The 21,176-nt window shown below is 42.9% G+C and overlaps 1 protein-coding gene across 2 annotated transcripts in view; it reads left to right on the top strand.

Annotated features, from left to right (window-relative positions):
- Positions 1 to 21,176, top strand: part of ABLIM1 (actin binding LIM protein 1) — a 243,771-nt gene that overhangs the window by 49,791 nt on the left and 172,804 nt on the right. The window contains exon 1 of one of the 2 annotated variants that reach the window (XM_059661511.1): positions 10,668 to 10,813. The exons of the other annotated variant lie outside the window; for it this stretch is intronic. Coding sequence (XP_059517494.1) covers positions 10,756 to 10,813 — 58 coding nt within the window. The 5' untranslated portion in view covers positions 10,668 to 10,755. Of the gene's footprint in view, positions 1 to 10,667; positions 10,814 to 21,176 lie in introns of those variants that run through there. 2 annotated transcript variants of the gene reach the window in all.

Raw genomic sequence — 21,176 nt, 5'->3', positions numbered from 1 at the left:
TTGGAACCAATCTGTGGATTCTCTTTGTAGAAATAGCCTGTAACCAAATGTACTTTCACATTCCCAAGCTTGCCAGAAGAAAAGACACTGGGCACTCTACCCTCCCCCACCCCAAGCCACTCAGGAAGGGAGAGATTTGCCTGGCCCATTTTGTTAACCCTCTCCCCCCGCAGAATAACCAACAGGCTTTTCCTGGGAACACCTTTATCAAAAATGATATGAAAAATGAGCTATAACCAATTAAAGGGGAGCTTAAAACGGGGCTTTAGAAATCTCCGCCAATATGCAATGCACATCCTAGATTCTAGTTTATTAGCTGGCCAAAGCCGATTTATTCATAATCCCCATTTATGAAAATATTCTCCTGAGAAGCACTATATAATTACCTGTTTAGTTTATGTGGCTTAAACTCTTGTTACTCCAAGGCACCTCACAGATGTTATGAGTGGTGTGTGTGTGTGTGTGTGTGTGTGTGTGTGTGTGTGTGTGTGTGTGTGAGAGAGAGAGAGAGAGAGAGAGAGAGAGAGAGAGAGAGAGAGAGAGAGATTGTTCAAAACACTAAGTAACTGGAAAAGCCAAACCAGAGAAATGCCAAGTAAATTGCAGGTGGCAGGTGGCAGCCTGGATTTAGGCATAGGTCTCACAGGCATACAGTATCCATATTATTCAAAAGTCAGACTTTGCTGATCTAACCACACTGATAAGAAGCGGTTTGTTTCATGAGAGCGTTAAGTTTAGTATCTTTTTGTGTGTGTGAATTTCTAGGCATGTGAGTAGATACTTTGCATATTATTTCTAAAAAGAGAACCCACAGTTTTTTCCAGGGATAAAGATTTAGTAAGTATAGGAGTCAAGCTCATGCTAGCAAGAAGGCAAGAAGTTGCATGTGAGAAATTGATTCTCCAGTAGGGGGTGGCCCTCGCCCATGCCTGGGAACCTTCTGAGCTCTGTTCAGATGAACAACCTGATAAACTTTTAATTGAACAGCTTTTTCTCACAGAACATATTATAAACTAAGACCAAATTCAAAGAGCATTTCAGAGTGTGCAAGGTATAAAGCACAGACCCGGTGCTTTGGGGGCAATGAAGATGACTAAACCCTGACCTGCTCAGGTGTTTCTCAGGGCAGCAGCTTGTAGTCCTGAAGAGCCTGGGCTTGAGAAACAGTTTGTCCTGGGACCCTGGTGCTGCCACTGGAGGTATGGGACCTTAGGGGAAGCTATTTCTTCTTTCTCAGTCTTTGGTTTCTCATCTGTAAAATGGGTACAGTAATACCTACCACTTCTTCCACCATTACTAAAAACATAGACCTGTTAAAAGACACATACAGAGGTAAGCAATCCTATAAGGTGAATGTGCTATGAATGAGGTTAAACACAAAGGATAAAGTGATGAATTTGGACTGGGATCAGAAGGGACGGCTTTAGGGAAGAAGTGGCCTTTGAGCTGAGTGTTGAAGGTGATAAAATTATTATGAACAGTGGGTGGAGAGGATGTCTATGAGGGGGATATGAAGCATTCCAGGCTGAAGCAGCATAAATAATTTTTATTTAGTTTATTTCTTTCTAAGATTGTAAAGCTTATAGTATTTCAGTCTCTTCTATGTATCATAACTAGTAAGTTTTTTTCAGCATAAATTATATGTAGAATTTTCCTATTGGAGTTTATAAATGTCTGAATTAGTTCATCTTGGATACTCCCACTTTTCACATTTAAAATCAGTAGTGAGAGCTGATATAATTTTTATTTTAGAAATCCAACAAATGAATTGTTTAAATATTTTCATTTTTTAGAATGAATGGTCTGAGAACTGCTGAATGCTTAGCAACTAAGATTGTATTTTCATTGGTTGAGTTGACTTATTCATATGAACACTTCTAGTGATATTGCTTGTTATGCTGTTTTAAAGTGTTTTTATTCTTATATATTGTTCAAAGTATTGTCAAAACAGACCATTGGTTAAAGATTAAAAAAAATAAATAATAGAGGTTAAAATACAAGTAAATCATTCTTCTCATTAAAACTTTTTAAATTCTGTAAACTCTTATTCTCAAGTTCAGCTTCACCAGATTCAAACGTTTCACTCATTTAACTAAAATTCTTCTATAACACATTGGAATATCTATGGTATTTCAAAAACCAATGTATTAGAAAGATAGCATATTAATGATTATATGCAGTTTATCTTTATTATTATTATTATTAGCAATAAAACCTTCCCTCACTTACATTGTGGTATTTAGAGGAAATGCTTAAAAACAGAAGACTGAAATCTTATTTTTTAGCTTCATTCAAAAAGAAATAATAATAATTAGACAATTGAATCTTTAAGCTAAACATACTAAAATTCTAAACATCTGGTCATGTTGCTGTCATACAAAGTTAAAATTCAGTGTATATTTTTTACTCTGCATATGTTTGAATATTTCTACAATAAAAACTTAACAAAGCAGTATAATGAACCTCACATATCCATCACCCAGTTTCAACAATTATCAATACTCTGCCATTCTTGTTTCATCCAAGCTGCCACTCCCTCTATTATTTTTAATACTTATTTTTTAAGGTATAATTGGCATACATTGAAAGGTACAGATCTTGGCCACATAATTTTTACACATAAATACATCTATGCAATATATAGTTCTGTCACAATATTGAACATTTCCACAACCCAGATATTTTCTTGTATCCCTTGTCATTGAACTCCTCTCCCAGCCAGCCACAGTTCTAATTAGATTTGCTTCTTCTAGAACTTTCCATGAATGGATTCATACATTATGAACTCTTTTGTGTAAGACTTCTATTGCTCAGCATTAGGTCTGTGTGATTCATCTGTGTTGTTGTATATAGAATTGACTCGGCCCTTTTCATTGCTGAATAGTAACCCATTATATAGCTATGCCACAATTTTCTTATCCATACTATTCATGGATCTTTGACTTGTTTATAATTTTTTGCTAATATGCATAACACTACTATTGAACATTTATGGAAATGTCTTTTGTGAATTTGTGTTTTTATTTTTCTTGATAAACATCTAGATGAGAAATTGCTAAGTCAAAGGGTAAGGGCATATTTAACTTTATAATAACACTAGAGGCTCAGTGCACAAAATTTGTACATGGGTGCAGTCCCTAGGCCTGGCCGGTGATGCCAGGTCCCAGCTGACCTCTGGACCCTTGGCAGCACCTGGGCCCCTGCTCCCATCCGCCTTGGCCTGGCGCCGCCCACTCACCTGCTCCACCATCCCGCCATGGTCCCACTCTCATTGGGGTCTATCAGGGCTGGCAGCGCCTGCACTGCTGCCCACTGCCAGTGCTGTATCACCGACATCCACCATGTTCCATGCCACCCCCTGGTGGTCAACACACGTCATAGCGAGCGGTTGAACGCCTGGTCTCCCAGTTGAATGACTGACTGCCCGAGGGGACAATTTGCATATTAGGCTTTTATTATATAGGATGCCCTACCTTTTTCCAAAAAAGTTGTACCATGTCATAGTCTCACTAGCAATATATTAGAGTTCTGATTATTTCACACTTTCACCAACATTTCGTATTTTTGTTTGGTAGATGGCATCTTATTGTGATTTAAATGTGCATTTTCTTAATGGTTCATTATTTGAGAACTTTTTCATGTGCTTAGTGGCCATGTGTATATTTTACTTTGTGAAGTGATTGCATCTGTAGGGAAGGAATTGCTATTTTGTGCACTGGATCTGTCTTGTTAGAAGAGAATGCTCAGGTATTGTCAAGCATCTTCATGAAAGGACACTTTAAAAATTTTTTTTTGCTCAAAATTATGTTACTTTTAGTTTGTTTCAGATTTGCACTATGGTTTTCTTACACAGATTTTTAAATTTACATGAAACTTTTCATTCCAGTTCATTATTTTTTGGCTAAGCCAAATGAATGCGTTAATAACATCACTAAGATCTTCCATACTCCTAGTCATACTAACTTGTCGAATGAAATCTACTTCCTGAAGATGTTTTCATGGAGCCCTCTGACAATGCTCTAAGTAGGACTCACTGGTTCTTGGATCTGTTACATATCTGTCATTGTGGGATTCTAGTCCTCCACCTCCCCCCGCCTCCTCCATTTTATTCTTAAACTAATTCTATATTTTCTTGGCATCTACAGCTTTATGTTTGATGATTAATTTTTCCTTCTGTTTGAGTTAGTCTTTAAATAATGTTTTGTTTTGTTTGTTTCAGGAAGGGTGCTTGCGAGGTCAATGGGGTCTTGCCAATATTCAAAATGTCTCATTTTGCCCACAGGCTTCATTGGCCTGGTATAGACATCCAGTGTTTTCCTTAATACTTGGGAGGCTTTGTTTCCCTGTCTCCTGACATCACAGTAGCTGCCAAGTCTGACGCAGCTTGAGTTCTTGGCGTCCTGAATTGGTCTCTGATCCTTTGGAGGTCTCTGTATCTTCAGGGCTGTGACATCCCACCAGGACATGCCTGGCTGTTTGTCTTTTTTCCTTCAGTCTATTCAGCACCTAGCTTGCCCTTTCGATATGAAAATCTATGTCCTTCTTCAGATCCTTGCATTTCCTTTTATTCTCTTCTCCCCCTTGCTGTCTCTGTTCCTCCATCTCTCTTAATTCTTCTTTCATATTTTCTCTCTTTTTTTTATTTTGTTCTACCTTCTTGAAGATCTCCTTGAAATTTTCTTCTTAGCCTACTTATTAAATTTCTTTTCTTTCTAAAATCATTTGTAATTTCCCCAAACTCTCTTTTTCTCTTATTGCTTCTTTAATGTTTCCCCATTTTTATTTCATGGATACAGTGTGTCCTCAAATACCTTAGAGAATATGAACCGAATTTGCATTTTTAGTTAGATCTTTTTCTGTTGACTGAATTATCTGTTTTCTCTAGAATCATAGGCTTGTATTTTCATCTTGGTCCCACTTTGTGCTGTTGGTTTTCCTTAAATGTCTAGTGATTCATAGTATTTTTTCATATGTGTTAATGAATTAATAGAGGGATGAATAAGGAGATTTCTATTTAAGGGATTAATTTTCCCTTCTGTTTCTTTGCTGGTTTTGTGCTGCATGTGCAGGAGGTCTCTAAGATACAGTCATCAATATGTTTAATAATATGTTGATTCAAGCAATTTTTACCTTAAAGCACTTCCTGTATACCAAAGAAATGGCAAAGTGATCTTTTAAAACCCCAGGAAAGGTTATGGAATTTTATATTCATATGAAAAGGTTTTGAGAACTAAGTTTAAAATTGATGACTAGCCCAGCCAGTGTGGCTCAGCGGTTGAGCATTGACCTATAAACCAGGAAGTCACAGTTTGATTCCTGGTCAGGGCACATGTCGGTGTTACTGGCTTGATCTCCAGGAGGGGGCGTGCAGCAGGCAGCAGATAGATGATTCTCTCTCATTATTGATGTTTCTATCTCTTCCTCTCTCTGAACTCAATAAAACATTTTTTTAATTGATGATGTAAAAAATAGCTAAGTTACTAAATTGAAAATTAGGGCAATCCAAATTAACGAGGTTTATTAGACTGAAGGATGCACATAGGTTTTCTCTTTAATGGTAAATGTTGCTCGCTCTTTGGTCTTGTTCTGCTTCAATTGGGTTGGACACCCATGAGCCCAGAATGTCTCACTCGCCATCAGAGGTCGTTTGCACGCACCCTATGTGAAGCCAGCACAGCCTGACACGTTCGCCCTGTGCGGGTTCCCCTTCCCGCTCGCTGACATTTGCTGGTGCTGCGGCCCGGGGCTGAGCGGGCCGGCCGGGCTGGCTCGCCTCCTGGCTGGCCTGCTGCGACAGCTGTCTGGGGCCAGTGCCAGCTCCCAGGACCCATCACCTCACAGCTCAGGAGCATTGGCCCAGACACGAGAGGCCTGGGGGCTGCCAGATTCCAGCTCTCGTTCCAGTTCGTACTTTTTAGTAGCTGTGCATATCTGACTCAGAGGGTTTTGTAAGTGACACTTAAATGTTTTAAAAATCCACCTCCCAGTGACCTTAATAAGCTCGTGATGAGTGGGGGCGGGGCAGAAGCTGGGATGTGTGGGTGTCCAGTGAGGCCAAGAATTGTTTCTCTCTGACCTCATCAACCAGGAAAGGGAAAGTCTGACCTGGAACTCTGTGCTCTCCCTCCCCCTCCAGCATGTCCCGAGTCTTGGGTCCGAGAGATTCAGATTATTGTGAATTCTTGTTCTTACTGAACCCAGACTGGGTGAGGAGGCCTCAGCACAGCCCTAGGACTTGGTGATTGTGGATAAAAAGACCCACCAGTATCTGTTATGGACTGAATTATGTCCTCCCAAAATTCATATGTTGAAGCCCTACCCACCTAGGACCTCAGAACATGACTGTATTTGGAGATAGGGCCTTAAGAGAAGTAATTGAGTTAAAATGGGGTTGTTAGGGTAGGCCCTAATCTAATATGACTGTGTCCTCATAAGAAGAGAATAATTGGACATGGAGGGAGAGAGAGAGATACCAGGCACCTGCGCAGACAGAGGGATGGCCATGTGAGGACACAGGAGAAGGTGGCCGTCTGCAAGCCACGGAGAGAGACCTCAGAAACCCCACCTGCTGGCACCTTGATCTGGGACTTCCAGCCTCCAGAGCTGTGAGAAAATACTAGTACGTTTCTGTTGTTGAAGCCGCCCACTCTGTGGTGTTTTGCCATAGCAGCCCTGGAAAATAAAAACAGAGTCTTAGACAACCAATTCTGACTCTTCCCCTGCTGCCCTCGGGGACAGAGGAGGGAGGCACGCCCTGGGGCCTGGGCGAGGAGCCCTGATCCTGGATTCCAAAACCTGTCTTTGACTTCACTGGCGCTAGCAGGGCAAGAGTTTGACTAATCCGGCCCAGTTCTCAGCAAATTGACATCAAAGTTGGGTAGAGATCTAGTGAAGGAAACTAGAGAGACTGTAACTAGAACTTCACAGGTGTGTGAGGAGAATGTTGTGTGGGATGGTAGCTGAGATATGCTGATAAGCACCAGTTGTCACGAGTGAAGGCAACAAAAATCTGGAAGTTCTGGTTTGCCAAAGAGCCTGGCACCCCAATAAGCTGTTGACTTCCCAGACTGAAATTTGAAGCCCTTTTATCTGCACCCCGTCTCTTCAATGTTATCATGTTGTTGAAAGGAGTTTTTAGGGGTGAAATAGGCAGGGTTAGGAAATTTTAGGAAAGAAGGGGTCCATGGAAAAAGCACAGGGGTACAGAAATGCAAAGGGTGCATTTCCATAGAATAAGGGAGCTGGGGATAGCAGAAGGTACATTTCCATAGAATAAGGGAGCTGGGAGCTGCAGAAAATACACATTTACAAAATAAAGAAAAGGAAACCCCTCATTCAGAGAGGGAAGAGGAGAGCCCAAAGGGAATAGGAAAACAATAAGGGAGAAGGAGGGAACATCACTACCTCACAGAGGTTTGAGCTCCGAAGTTGCCATAGTGACCAAATCAGAGGGGATAGTGACCAATCAGAGGGGACATCAAGGCACAAAGATCTGCAGCCTTTATAAACGGTAGAGAAAAGGGACTCAGGGTGACTCCTTCCCCCTCCCCACATGGGAGTCTGTGACTGTTTTTCAATAAATTTCCACCTTTTACTATGCCACCCTTTGTCTGTGGTTCCATTCTTCAACTCCACTGAACAAGAGCCCGGGAACCATCCTGCGCAGGGGGACGCCACGAGTTCCAGTCCGGTTTCCCGTGTCATTATCATCGGCAATGTCATTGGAACACAAGTTCAAGGGAGATGGCAAATCCGTATTTGACCTTTTTCCTGTGTCTTCCTAGGTGGGATCTAGGTTCCTCTTCCTTATTGAATAGGACCTTTTAAGAAACTTAGTTTTCCTCTTTCCCAATGGAATCGTTTTTCTTATGGAATTCAATTTGCTTGACATTTCTGTCTCTTCTGCTTAGTTTAAAAGATGAGGGCAGGGCCCTGTGCGTGTTTTGTTACTGATAGCTGCTCTTCTCCCTCTCAGCCTTGTCATAAATTGCATTAGGGCAGGCCCCGTGTCCTATTCTGTCATCGCAAAGCAGACCTAGGCCGGGCCTTTCAACAGAATATGTTGTCAGACGTGCTGTGTGCCTGAGAACGTGCGGCATCTATGTTATTGGGGCATGGTACCATCCCTGGGATCACACCCCAAACCGAGCCAGGCGCACTGGCCTATCACGCATCCAAATAGCAGACCCAAATGCTGGCAGGCAGAATTGTCCTCCTCAGACTGCTGTGTGGCCTTTAAACTAAGCCAAAGAGACAGAAACTTCAAGCAAATTGAATTCCATAAGAGAAATGATTCCATTGGGAAAGAGGAAAATTGAATTTCTTAAACGGTCCCATTCAATAAGGAAAGAAAGAAGAACCTATACCTAACTTGATATTCCCTAAACTCCTCTGGCTTTAAGATTTCTCCTCTTTGATGCTGTGAAATAAATGATCTCTAACATCCCTTCTTGCTCTCTCCTTCCCTAGAGCAATGTTTTCCAAACTCCTCTTTGTGGGAAGTTAATATTTGTGCTGGGGTCGGGGGCTTGCTGGTCAAATAAATTTGGAAAGTGCTTCTGACCTTATCCTTTTAACGTTACAGGGCACACATGCATAGTCATGTCTCTGAGAAGACCACAGATAAGAAACCTGTTTAATGGTGTTTAATCAAGCGTTTCTCAAGTACAGGTGCCTATGCAATTTGCAGCATTTTTTATGTGTTAAGTGTTCTGGCTGACAGTTGCTTTCCTGGGCAGGATTCTGGGGTGCATGGTGGTGTAAAGACTTCTCCAGGTTCCTAAGATGACTGAGTTGCCTCAGGTGAAGGACACAGAGCACTATCTCTGATTTGCAAAGGTCATTGGAGGGGTATCATTGCCATTTGATTAGGAAATAGTTGTGCGTTTTAAACCGTGTTTAAGCAGTTGGTTTGTGGAATCTAATAAATTGCCAATCTAATTATCTCTGGCTCAACCAATAAGTCAAATTTGGGGGACCATGACTAGGAAGGAACTCCTTTATTGGCTAACTGTTCAAAAAGTCACTTTCAATATCGGATTGCCCCTCTCACCGCCCCCCAACCTCCACCCCCCACCTTCCCTCATGGGCTGCCCTGCCTTGGAAGAAGCCAGGAACTGGTGCAAGTTGCTTTTAAACTAGAATTCTATATTAGCCCCAGAAAATAGCTACAGCATTACGCGTGGCTTCTTCTTCCCCCTTTCATTTCAAATCAGGTCTGAATGATAATCTGAGACTGCAAGGGAGTAGGAAAAACTGGCGTCCATTACATCCAGAATGAAGGCTCAGGGGATTAAAAAAACACAACTATAAAGACTTCCATTCCATCCTTATGGTAAGAATCCCGAGACAGGAACAAAAAACGCTAGGGCTAAAGCAGGGACTCACTGTCAGGAGAATGCTAAGCATTAGGCGCAATCAGGGGATTTCAATAAATGCAATGGGCCTTTGGCAGCCGCCAGCCTGTGACAGCTCTGCAATGCCAAGCATGTTATCAATGAGTCCTCCAGTCGTGCGCCTTCATCTGGCGCCTGGCGCTGGGGCCAAGTCAGGAGGACCTTATCAGGGGCAGAAACTTCCAGGCAGTGGCCTGGCCTGGAGGGGGGAGGCGGAGAGCCATGAGTCTGGCTCTCCCCAGAGCCATTTCAAAATAAAACAACAAAAATACCACCCAGAGAGGAAGAGAGGAAGCTGGGAACGTTCCGTTGCTCAAACTGTATATCTAAACAATGCGACTGCATAGTCTGTCAATGGGGAGACGGTGGGAGCTGGGATTTATGCCTTTATTGCAGGAATGAAATGATCGCACTTAAAACAATGATGCCAGTTTCCGTCTACCTCTTAGCCAATACCTGTCTCTGATGCTGGAAATATTTTATCCTAAGTGTCTTCTCCCATTTAAACTGTGTCTTTACAGCATTTCCAGTTTGCAAAAGCTCCGGTGTTCAAAAATAACCGGGAGAAACACTGGACTGTGGGTGGCGGGTAATCCAACCCCGCGTCGGGCATTACTGGCCAGGGGGAAAATGCCTCTTTCCTGAGCCTTTCCGGATGAGGTCATTGTTTTCAGGCAGCCTGGGTCTCGTGTAAAGGACTCAGTGCCCAGGCCTTGTCTCACACCAGCATTTTGTCCTGGAACAACATCTGAAGCCACGATGGACAGTCAGGGTGGGAGGAAAAGGCAACTCCCTGTTCACAGCATTTTTGTTAAATCCCAGTATTAAAAACAATAATAAAAAGCCCATCTGGTGGGATGGTAATTCTATTAAACGAAAAGAGGAGGCAGGAGGCATGGGGAAACCCACCCTTTTCTTTCTTTGTCTCGTGTGTTTGCGTTATTGTGGGATGACAGTGACCAAAGTCTGGGTCCCCGATGGTGCAGAGTGGAGGAGAATCCGGGGTGCATCCAGGACGTGTTGTGATAGCGGCCTCCAGGCCGGACAGTTTCTTACAGGTGTGTCAGCAGCCACCGTGCTCTTTAGAATTGGGAAGAGACGGAGGGGGGAGACGATAAGGGTTTGTGGGTTCCGTACATGAGGAAGGAGCTAGCATCATGCAGGAAACTCCTCATTCTTCCTGAGCTAGATTGTGGCACACCCTCTGGTGGCACACCCCTCGCTGGAGCCCAAGTCAGCCCACAAACTCCTGGGAGGCAAGCCAGGGCCCCACCAGGCCTCTCCCTTGAGGAGTGGACGCCGTCCTTCCGTGCGCCAGCCCCTAGTGAGGAACCCTGAGGTCCCAGGTCTGTGCACGCCCATGCCCGGGGAGCCGGCTCAGCTCATGGATCCCGAGCCTGCTGTCGGGGACGACCAAGGTTTGACGGTCCATTTTGTAAACTCGCATATGTACTGTCTGACATAGACCAGATGGGGAGGGATGCAGGGGCTTGTCTATTGGTGAAGATGATTCTTTGCTTATTATAATATGTTAACACTCTGATTTATGAATGTGCACGATACATATGTGTATAAAATGCATATCTTATATATCAGCATATTTACAGATATGAATATAATGGGAATTTAAAATTGACACGGCTGTTTTGTAGCAGGAGCTGGGCTATGCTAGTTACATGTAGGCGGCTTGGTCTGTTGGAGCACTTTAAAAAGAGCCTTCAGTGGCTGTGGGGAAAGCCCTCTGATTCTATTTCTGCTCACCTGCTCTTTTTCTTCCTTCCCTCATTCCCAGGACAGTACCTGTGTTAACACAGCTTTGCAATGAAATCTTTCATCCCCCTGTGGATGGAGTTTTGTCTCCTTGGGTGGGGCACACTGGGTGCTTTGTTTGAACTTGGATGCTGCCCCCGGAAGGCTTCCCCTACAGTTGTCTTTGACAGGCAAGTTCATTCTCTGTTGAGGCTGGCTGGCTGCAGGCATGGCCCAGCGCCTCCTGCTCAGATCCCCAGGGCCCGCAGACAACACCGGGGCCTCAGAGGCAGCCCAATGCAATCTTGCTGGCTGTTTCCATCAAAACCAGCAGACTGTGTCAATTCGCGCTGTTTCTTTTGATGCTAGGCCCCTTGAGATAAGAGATTGTAACTTATTTTGGTTTCTGCAAAGTAAGCCGGTGGGTAATTCCACGTAAGGCAGACAGGCTTTCTGCCCTCCCGCCTTCACTTCCGAGTGCCTACTTGTCTCGGTTCGCCAAGACGGAGCCCAGCTCTGCCTTCCCACCCGGGACTGGTAGGGCTGGAGCCCGAGTACGCTGCATGGCACATGCACACACTTGTTGAGAGGCACAGGAGCTGGGGGTTGGCACACTCCACAGCTGATGAATAATTCATGGTGACTTCTTGTGCCATAAAAGTTTCTCCTGAAAATGGACGTTATTTTAAAAGAGGATGGGGATTGAAAAATCTGGAAATGTGCTTTCGTATTTATTGATCTGCCTCCGTTGTGTACTGGGAAGACAAAAGTTGACAAACATCAGAATCATAAAATTGAAAGCTGACAGTAGGCCCTGTGTATGCAGGGAGTCAAGAACTCTGCCCCGACTTCTCCCTCCCTGTCCTTTCCAGGTGTAACCTCACCTGATATTTACAAAAGGCCTCTGGGTTCCTGGACACTCTCCTGGCTCTCCTGGGAGATAGAATCTGAATTGTAATGGAGCCTGGTGTGTGTTAATTAGCAGCAATGTATTACTGGTAGTTTGAGTTTGGAAACTGTGATTCAAGGGCTTTTTCTAACCGAAGGGGTCTTAGAGATAAAATTAGAATATCTAACGATGTCCATATGTCTATTTGAATAAATTTGAAACCCTCTGTTTTCATTACACTGTAAAAAGAATGGGTTTTAGTTTTCATTTCCAGGAAAGATAGGACAGGTTTTGGAAAATCCTACATGGCAGAGAGATTATAAGTAAGCAGAGTAAGTCATATATCTATCTATATCTATATCTATATCTATATCTATATCTATATCTATATCTATATCTATATCTATATCTATATCTATATCTATATCTATATCCATCTATGCATCTATACACCTATACACCTATATCTACATCTATATCTACATCTATATCATCTATATCAATCTATGTCTATAAAGAGAGAGATCAAAGTAGAAAAACAAGAGATGTTATTTCTTTTCTCAGCTTTTTACTACTCTCCCCTTTTCCACTCCATGGCATATAATTAAGGTATTTGAAACCTTACCATTGCTGCCAGCTGGCACGTACGGAAAGTGCGTCCCTGGAACACTCCACAGTTGACTTGAATCTTGGTTGTAATGCAATTGGAAGTTGGCACATCGTCCAGGCGCACCTTATGTTTGAAACATACGGGGTTTAAACAATACTCTGCATTGTTTTAAAAGTACTCTCCATAGGGAATATTAACAAAGCATTTTAATTACTTTTTTTAAAATAGATGAATATTTTGAAAGGGTATATAATGAATAAGTTTGCCGTGCTCAAATTTTGTCTCTTATTCTCCTGACTGCGTCCCCGATGCTTTAAAGCAACAACGTTTTCACCGGCTTGCCCATCCCTCTTTAACGAGAGTCCTCCCTCCAGTCCCTCTCCTGCCACACCTTGAAGGCATGAGCTGGTTAGTTAGATGGCTGTTGGTGTCAGACTTAGACTCAGACCCACTACCTTCTCCAAAGGATATGCTTAGAGCGAGTCTTTATATACAATTCATTAAGGCATATGAGATACCAGCCTTCTATTGTATATTAAAATCTAACTGCTGACATGTACTCCTCCATCACTGACTTAGTTTAAAGGTTGGAGTGGTAGGTAGGGAATTCATTCAGAATATGGGAATTTAACAAAACTTGTCTCTAAAGGCCATTCATTCATTTCTAAAAGGGGGGAGGGGAAATGCAATGTGCTGATGCGCACCTTTTAGGTTTCATGTGAGAGAGTGGAAGGCTGGACAGGTTTTTCTGCTGTAACAGCAGTTACAGCTGCCACTGCAAATGAGCTCTGCCAAGGTCGGTGACCAGTGGGTCAATCAGAGCAGGGCAGGGCAGGGACATGCCTGAGAACCACTGAGCATCGGGTTTGGCTAAAACAGTTAACAACTGAACAGGCCTTGTTTGGCCCGTGGTTGAGCGTTGACCTATGAACCAGGAGGTCATGGTTCGATTCCCAGTCAGGGCACATGCCCGGGTTGCAGGCTCGATCCCCAGTAGGAGGTGTGCAGGAGGCAGCCTATCAGTGATTCTTTTTCATCCTTGATGTTTCCATGCCTCCTCCCTCTCCCTTCCTCTCTGAAATCAATAAAAATATATTTTTAAGAAAAGAACAGGCCTTGAGAGTGCCTGTCGAGGCTCCCTCCCCCACAGCCAACATTCACAGGGTCCCCCCACCAGGCTTCCTTGCCGAGCTTAAGGGAACAGAAACTCCCCAGGCCCGGAATTACTCCCCTTTATGATGGTTGGGAACCATATCTCGTGCTGACCTGTAAATTGATGTGGTTTAGAGTTAGAAGATGAAGAGGATACACACTGCTTTTGGAAAAATGTCACCCTGAGCATCGTACTATTTGATGGGTGGCACTATCAAATAGGTAGAACTATAATTGTTAATATAAGGGGATGTATTTTCCCCTTATATGATGGAGTGGAACTATTTGATAAAAAGCACACCCCATTGACTATTTTTAAATGGTTTAAATGGTTTATTCTCCCTATTTTTTCATATATAAGATGTTTCTGGCTACGCGAATACTCAAGTTGCAGGTTCTTGACTTTAATTACCCATTTTACTTTTGGGCTCTTGGCCTCACCCATGTCTTTATTATTATTATTCATTATTACTATTATTATTATTACTTTAAAGGCACTCTCACTGCAGTAGTCTGCCTCTAATTGGTAGCTTCATCAGGGAGGGTGCACTGATGTGTCATGGAGCCCTCCTTGGACTTGGCATTGGAGCAGCTGGTTAACATTCTGCCTGTTGTTAATTTACAAAGCATCTTTCAGCAGGTGGCAGGCATTGAGCTAGGTGCTGTTCAGAATACATCTCCGTCATTTAGAATCTATAACCTTGGAAGGATCCCTGGCATGTATGTGCCAAAGATGTGCTAGGCAACTCACCAACATGAGAAATTAGAAAGGACCTGGGCAGGGTGAAAAGCGCAAGGCTGGGAACACAAGATGGAAGAGGCTGTGGCCACCTAAGCAGGTTGGGATGCCGGCGGGGCAGGGGAGAGACCTGGGGCTCCTTGGGATATAGATGACCCCACTGGCTTCATGGGGCACGCTCTGACCACAGGTCACTTTGTACCATGTCTCCATCATGAGGGCAGGGGGCCTCTGGTCCTCAGGACCCCTCTCTGCCCTCCTCACTGCCAGAGCCACAGGTATTGGGGATGTATTTTCCCCTTGCTAAAATGACTACTCTGGTGAATTTCAAAGTTATCTTCTTCTAATATATCTCTATATAAAAGCCTAATATGCAAATTGTCCCCTTGGGAGTTCAGCCAGGAGACCAGGAGTTCGGTTGCTCGCTATGACGTGCGCTGACCACCAGGGGGTGGTGCAGAACGGAGCAAGGCCCCGGCCGACAGTTGCAAGGCCCTGATCGGCCCTGATGGCCACCAGGGCTAGGGGACCTACCCATATATGAATTTCGTGCACCAGGCCTCTAGTAACTGTATAATTGTGGGCTTGCAAAAGGAAAGCATGTTCTTTCTGAACACAATGTCAAGCTCTTGAATTCTAGAGACAGAGAGGTTTGGTTCACATCTCAGCTTTGATACCTCCTGACCCTGTAACCTTGGGCAAGTGCCTTAACTTCTCCAAGCCTCAGTTTCCACATCTACAAAATGAAGCTAATAGTAGTACCTCCTTTATATGCTTGGGAGGATTAAATGAGGTTGTCTAAAACCTATGGCACAGGGCTTCGCCTGTGGTAATGAGTGGCTTATATAATTAGCAATTATAGTCCTACCTAAGAAATCCAGACGCTTCCCAATTATTTATGTTATTGCGTAGTGCTTTGGAATCCAAAGTCTTGATTCTGCTTCGGTTATTTCATTTTAATATGTATATTTTATGTTGCTTACTTTACATTATACAAATTGTGGCAGAATAAGCTTCTATTATAGAAATTTCAAACACAATAGGAAAGGCGAAAAGTTCTCTTGGACCACCTTTCAAATGTAGGGAGTAACTGCTATTATTGGTTTTAGTTTTTCATTTCCTTTTCATCAACATAATGCATGTTCCTAGTTTTAAAAGTCGAACAGTGTCTTCTCCCATGAGTGGGAGACAAAGGAGTGTGTGCCAGGGACCCTAGTTTTTCTGTCCTGACTCTGTGATGACAGGAACTGTGGCATCTCTGTTACACAGTGTGGCCTTTCTAAGTGGGACATTTGACCTTCTTATCTGGCATAATTGAATAAACTTGCAATCTATTAAAAGGTTGAAAATAGATATAATTTGCTCTTTGTGGGGGAAATAATTAATAGTGCTCAAGAGAGGTCTGGTAAGCCCTAGAACAAGAGTCAGCAACCTTTTTCGGTGAAGAACCAGATGGTAACATTTTAGGTTTTACAGAATATATTATTTATGTCACCACTGCTACTGTCCCACCCTTCTTCCCTATCTTTCTCTCTAACCCTTTGAAAATGAAAAACAAACAAAAACAGGCCCAGTCTTATCTTGGAGTAAGACAAAAACAGTGTGTGGACCATAGTTCGTTGACCCCTGCCCTAGAACTAACTAGAGGAGCAGAGTATGGAATGAATGGTCAGATGCGAATGGTTCAAATGCTTGAGGTCACTATTCCCTGTCCCTGGCTTAATCATCCATTAGGCTGTAGGCTCCATGAAGGAAGAAAGTGTCCAAGCCGTTCATCACTGTATATCAATATCTTTCTAGTACAGTGCCTGACACATAGACACAACAAAAATTTTATCAAATGAAAAAATTTATTTAGAAAATGGGCAGTTCCTTGACTCATCCCCCATTCCTAAGTGCAGCTCTTTGTTCATCTATTTCAATAGTTTCTTCTGATACCTGACACAGGATGGTTTTGAAAGGTTCCAAGTGCAATTCTAGACTTCGCACTTTAGACGTTACCTATTGTGAAGAATGTTGAAGAGTTCAATCCTAATCATTTGTAGTAAATCAATAGATCCATGTCTACAATGAGAAGAAAAATCAAGATGGCCATATAAGTATCTTATTTAGAGAGATGGCTTTAAGTACCAGGATGAACAGCTAGAAAGAATTGAAGGAGGTTGCCGCCTCTCTTGCATCCCATCTCCACATACAGGGAAAGGGACGAGAGATCTTCCAGGTTGGCACAGCACCTCATGTCCTCTTCAGTGTCATTGAGGGTTGGTGTCCTGGCAGAGAGAAGGGGAGGGGAAAAGGAGACTTCACTCTTTTCCATAAAGACTGTCAACCCACCGTCCTCTTCACTGTTTTATCCTTCATCTCTTCCTTCAGCCGGTCCCTGCAGCCTCCAGCACCAGGCTCCAATTGAAATCTCCCCTCCGGGCTAACTTTCAGTCTTTCCTTCTTTGCTTATGTCATTCACTGACTTTCTAGCTCCAAAACTGTGTTGACATCTCTTGTCTACAGTTGTTCCTCTCTTGTGCTTTGGGGTTTTGCGCAGGCACGGAGATAAACGTGTTCACAGCACTGTGTCTAACCAGAAGCTCCAAGTTTCCGTAGATTTCGGCACTCAATTACTGTCTTATCCTCTAATTATCCCACACTTTCTTTTATCTCCTGCAACAGAAATATAAGTTCAGTTATGTTAGAAACTATGATTTTTGTGTCTTTCCGAGACCTCAGTAATGATTAGTTAACTTTTTTCAGTTTTCCCTAAAGGTTCAAAAAACCCCCCCACCATTTTAGCAGAATTTTCAGACAGGATACTCTTGTATCAGTTAGCTATTGCTGCTTCCTAAACCGTCCCAAAATTCAGAAGCTTAAAGCAACATCATTCTCATTTCTCATGGGTCCACCGGGTCTCCCATGGTCAGCTGCTTTAGGCTGGACTGGTGGGCAGTTTGATGGGCTTACCCTATTCAGGGATAATTCTGCTCCACACATCCTTCATCCTCCCCTTGGGACCAGCAGGTTAACCCAGCCATGTCCTCATGACATTGAAGCAGAAGGTCAGGAGGTCAAGCAGAAACATGTGTGATCTGTTGAGTGCTAAGCTCAAAATTTCCACATGGTCACTTCCTTCTTATTGTATAGGCCAGAGCAAGTCACATGGTGAAGCCCAGTCTCAAAGTGGGAGGGGATTGTGAAGTTCCTTGGCAGAGGGGTTGACGAGAGGGAGGTATAGATTAGGGCCACTGATGGAATCTACCATAGCGTCTATGCAGTAGCAGTAGCATTGGCGTGAATGAACAGTTCCTGAGACTCATGTCCAGTTAAGCTGACTTTTTTCATTTTTTATTACGAAATTAAAACTATGACCCTCAGGGACCTGACTAACCATACTCGAGGAAATCATCTCAGATGAAACCAATGAATAAGATGTTTATAGAGCAAAACGCTAACAAATAGAAGATGTGAACACTTTGTGTGACTAGCCTGAAGCTAAGTTTTTCTGTAAAGAACAAGATAGTATTTTAGCTTTTGTGAGCCAAATGGTCTCCGTTGTGATTATTCAACTGTGGTGGTAGCACAAAAGCAGCCGTAGGTTATACATAAATGAGTGGACATGACTGTGTTCTATTAAAAACTTACTTGTAGCCCAGACAGCATGGCTCAGTGGTTGAGCATTGACCTATGAACTAAGAGGTCGAGGTTTGATTCTCAGTCAGGGCATATGACCAGATTGCAGGCTCGATCCCCAGTGTGGGGCATGCAGGAGGTAGTAGATCAATGATACTCTCTCATCATTGATGTTTTTATCTTTCACCCTCTCCCTTCCTCTCTGAAATCAATAAAAATGTATTTTTTAAAAAAACAACACAAAAAGCCTTATTCGTAAAATCAGACAGAAGAAATTAGTTTATAGACCACTGGCCTAGAATATTGAAAAGAAGAAGAGTCTGTTATTAAAGACTTTTTGAAAAAGGATCAATGGTTTCAAAGGCAATAAAGATTAGCTTAACAAGATGTGTTTTAGAGTTGAAGTCAGAAAACTATACGGTCATTCAATAGATAAATGTTCCAACAGGTTAAGGTGCTTCGGTGGGAATGAAAACTCACCGCTCTTCAAAAATATTACTTACTACATATTGTTTCGAATAGCCTGTTTGAAAACATGTTTACTGAGAATGTTAATGTTTTTGTTTAGCTAGAGAATAAGAAAAAGAAAGGTTTAGAAATAAAATGAAAGGAATACCTAGCTAAAATGATTTGATTTTATGCCACTTAAAACATTTTATTTGACTGGTGTGACCTAGATTTGTATAAAGAAACTAACAGAATTAATAGGGATGATTTATTTTTAAGTTTTTAAGAAGCAACATGCAGGATTCAAATGGGTATTTTTCCACCTCAGTTCTATTTCACTTAGATTTTACTTAGAAATCTTCATGTTTCCCCCATATTCGGAGATAGAAAATAAGCTCAGAATACTGTTAGAAAATAAAGGGGCGGTGTTTCATTTGCTAGAAATCATTAATTCCTGTTTATTCAATTACAGTCAACTTACTGTCCAGAGCCTGCACTTTTGATTTCCTCTGATTAAGTCCAGATACTGGAGCATTGGGAGTATCGCTTCAGGAAAGATGGGAATGAGGAACGCCCCTTGAATAAGAGTCTTAATTCTATAAAAGTTTTCGAAAGCCTCATGTTTTTTCTCAGGGGCTTCTTGGTTTTTCTCTCCTGATGGAGATGTCAGAACACACACAGAAAGGAAGTCCGGAAGGTATTGCTTCCCCCCGCCCCCCATTTCAGGATTATTTACTGAGCTCCTGGCACAGTCGCTGTTAGGACCTGGGGGTGCAACTAGGAACAAGGTCCCTATGATTCTTCCCTTTGTGGTGCTGAGGGACCAGCAGCCATAGGCAAGTAGATCAGAGTGTCCTTCGATGTCCCAGGGGTCCCAGAGGGAGGAGCTAGTCTCCTCAGACATAAGAGGATTTTTCCCAAGGTCACTACCCTCCCCCTTGGTTTTAAATACATATAATTAAAATAAAACCACACCATGAAAGGACCTAGAATCCGCCATTCCTAGGCATTATGCCTGAGGTTAGCAATAAAATGAAAAGGAATTCTTGAGAGGTTTTGAGAACACAATAATGTGAAAACCCCTGAGTTTCTTGGAAAAACACCATTTTCCCAGGTAACATAATCACATAAATAAATCCACTCTCACTATTACTGATGATCTCCTTCTCTTTTTAATTCGTTATGTACATTATTTGTTTTTCTTTTCTTGAGAAGTTCTCTTTCCTCTATTTCAGCTCACTTATTTTCTTACTGTTGTGTGTTGAATTGTGTTCCTGTAAAATATGTTGAGGCTCTAACCCCCCTGCCCCCCCTGCCCCCCGCCCCTCCCCCCTGCCCCGCCGTGAATGGGACCTTATTTGGATAGAGAGTCTTTGCAGATGATCAAGTTAAAATAAGGTCACCAGCCTGGGTCCTAATTCCATGCGACTAGTGACTTTATCAAACATGGAGATGTGGATGCAGAGACAAAGATAGAGGTGAAATGATGTGAAGATTCAGGGAGGGAACCAGCCCGGAGCCACACAACACCTGAGGCTGCCAGAGGCCAGCGGGAGGCCAGGAGAAAAGTCTCCCTCACACCTCTCAGAGGGCACCAGCCCTGCTCACACCTTGATCTTGCACTTCTAGCTCCAGAACTGAGAGACAATGCATGTCTGCTGTTTAAGCAAACCCATTTGTGGTACTTCCTTTTCTTTTTTTAAAAAAATATATTTTATTGATTTTTTACAGAGAGGAAGGGAGAGGGATAGAGTTAGAAACATTGATGGGAGAGAAACATCGATCAGCTGCCTCCTGCACACCTCCTACTGGGGATGTGCCCGCAACCAAGGCACATGCCCATGACCGGAATCAAACCTGGGACCTTTTAGTCCACAGGCCGACGCTCTATCCACTGAGCAAAACCAGTTAGGGCATGTGGTACTTTCTTAAGGCAACGAAATGAAAACATATATAAAGTCACTGTAAGCATCCCAGGAGCTAATGTATGTAAATAAATATGAAGAGCAGTGTCCTATAGTAGTATTTGTATTACAGTGTAGGTTTCAGCCTGAGAATCACTAACAGGGGGCCATCCACCAACGATGACAGCTCTTCAATGACTGTGGGTACGTGGGTACCCCGGGACACAGGGAACATCTAGTTCTCACCAAACAGACAAGGAGGACTTGCTAGCATCATGTGGTAGCTGCAAAGAAAGCCTCGTGTTCACATAGCAAGAGAGCCCCAGGGAGGGATTAAGTCAGGGATCTGCCAAGAAACTTCCCAAGATCCAGCCTTGCCATCAACTTGCTGATGTTCTGTCTCTTTATGATTAAGAAAAACTTATTTTTAGTCTCTTTGTGACTCTCAGAGTCTTCATATACATTTCTGGTTTTGAAGGTTTCAGCAGTGTGTTGCTTCTCTGGCTCCTTCACTTCCACAGTAACATTAGGAATCACAATAATTAAGATAGCTAAGGCTTTTGAGTGCTTATTATGTGACATGTGCATGTTCTGTCTTTACCTGTCATGCTCTCTTCTTTAATTGTCTCAACAACTCTGTTATTATCCCATTGTACAAAGGCGAACATGG

This window comes from Myotis daubentonii, chromosome 13 (genome assembly GCF_963259705.1).
Source record: "Myotis daubentonii chromosome 13, mMyoDau2.1, whole genome shotgun sequence".
Taxonomy (NCBI): domain Eukaryota; kingdom Metazoa; phylum Chordata; class Mammalia; order Chiroptera; family Vespertilionidae; genus Myotis; species Myotis daubentonii.
The sequence above is the reverse complement of the archived record's forward strand: the minus strand, read 5'-3'. Positions and strand labels throughout refer to the sequence as shown.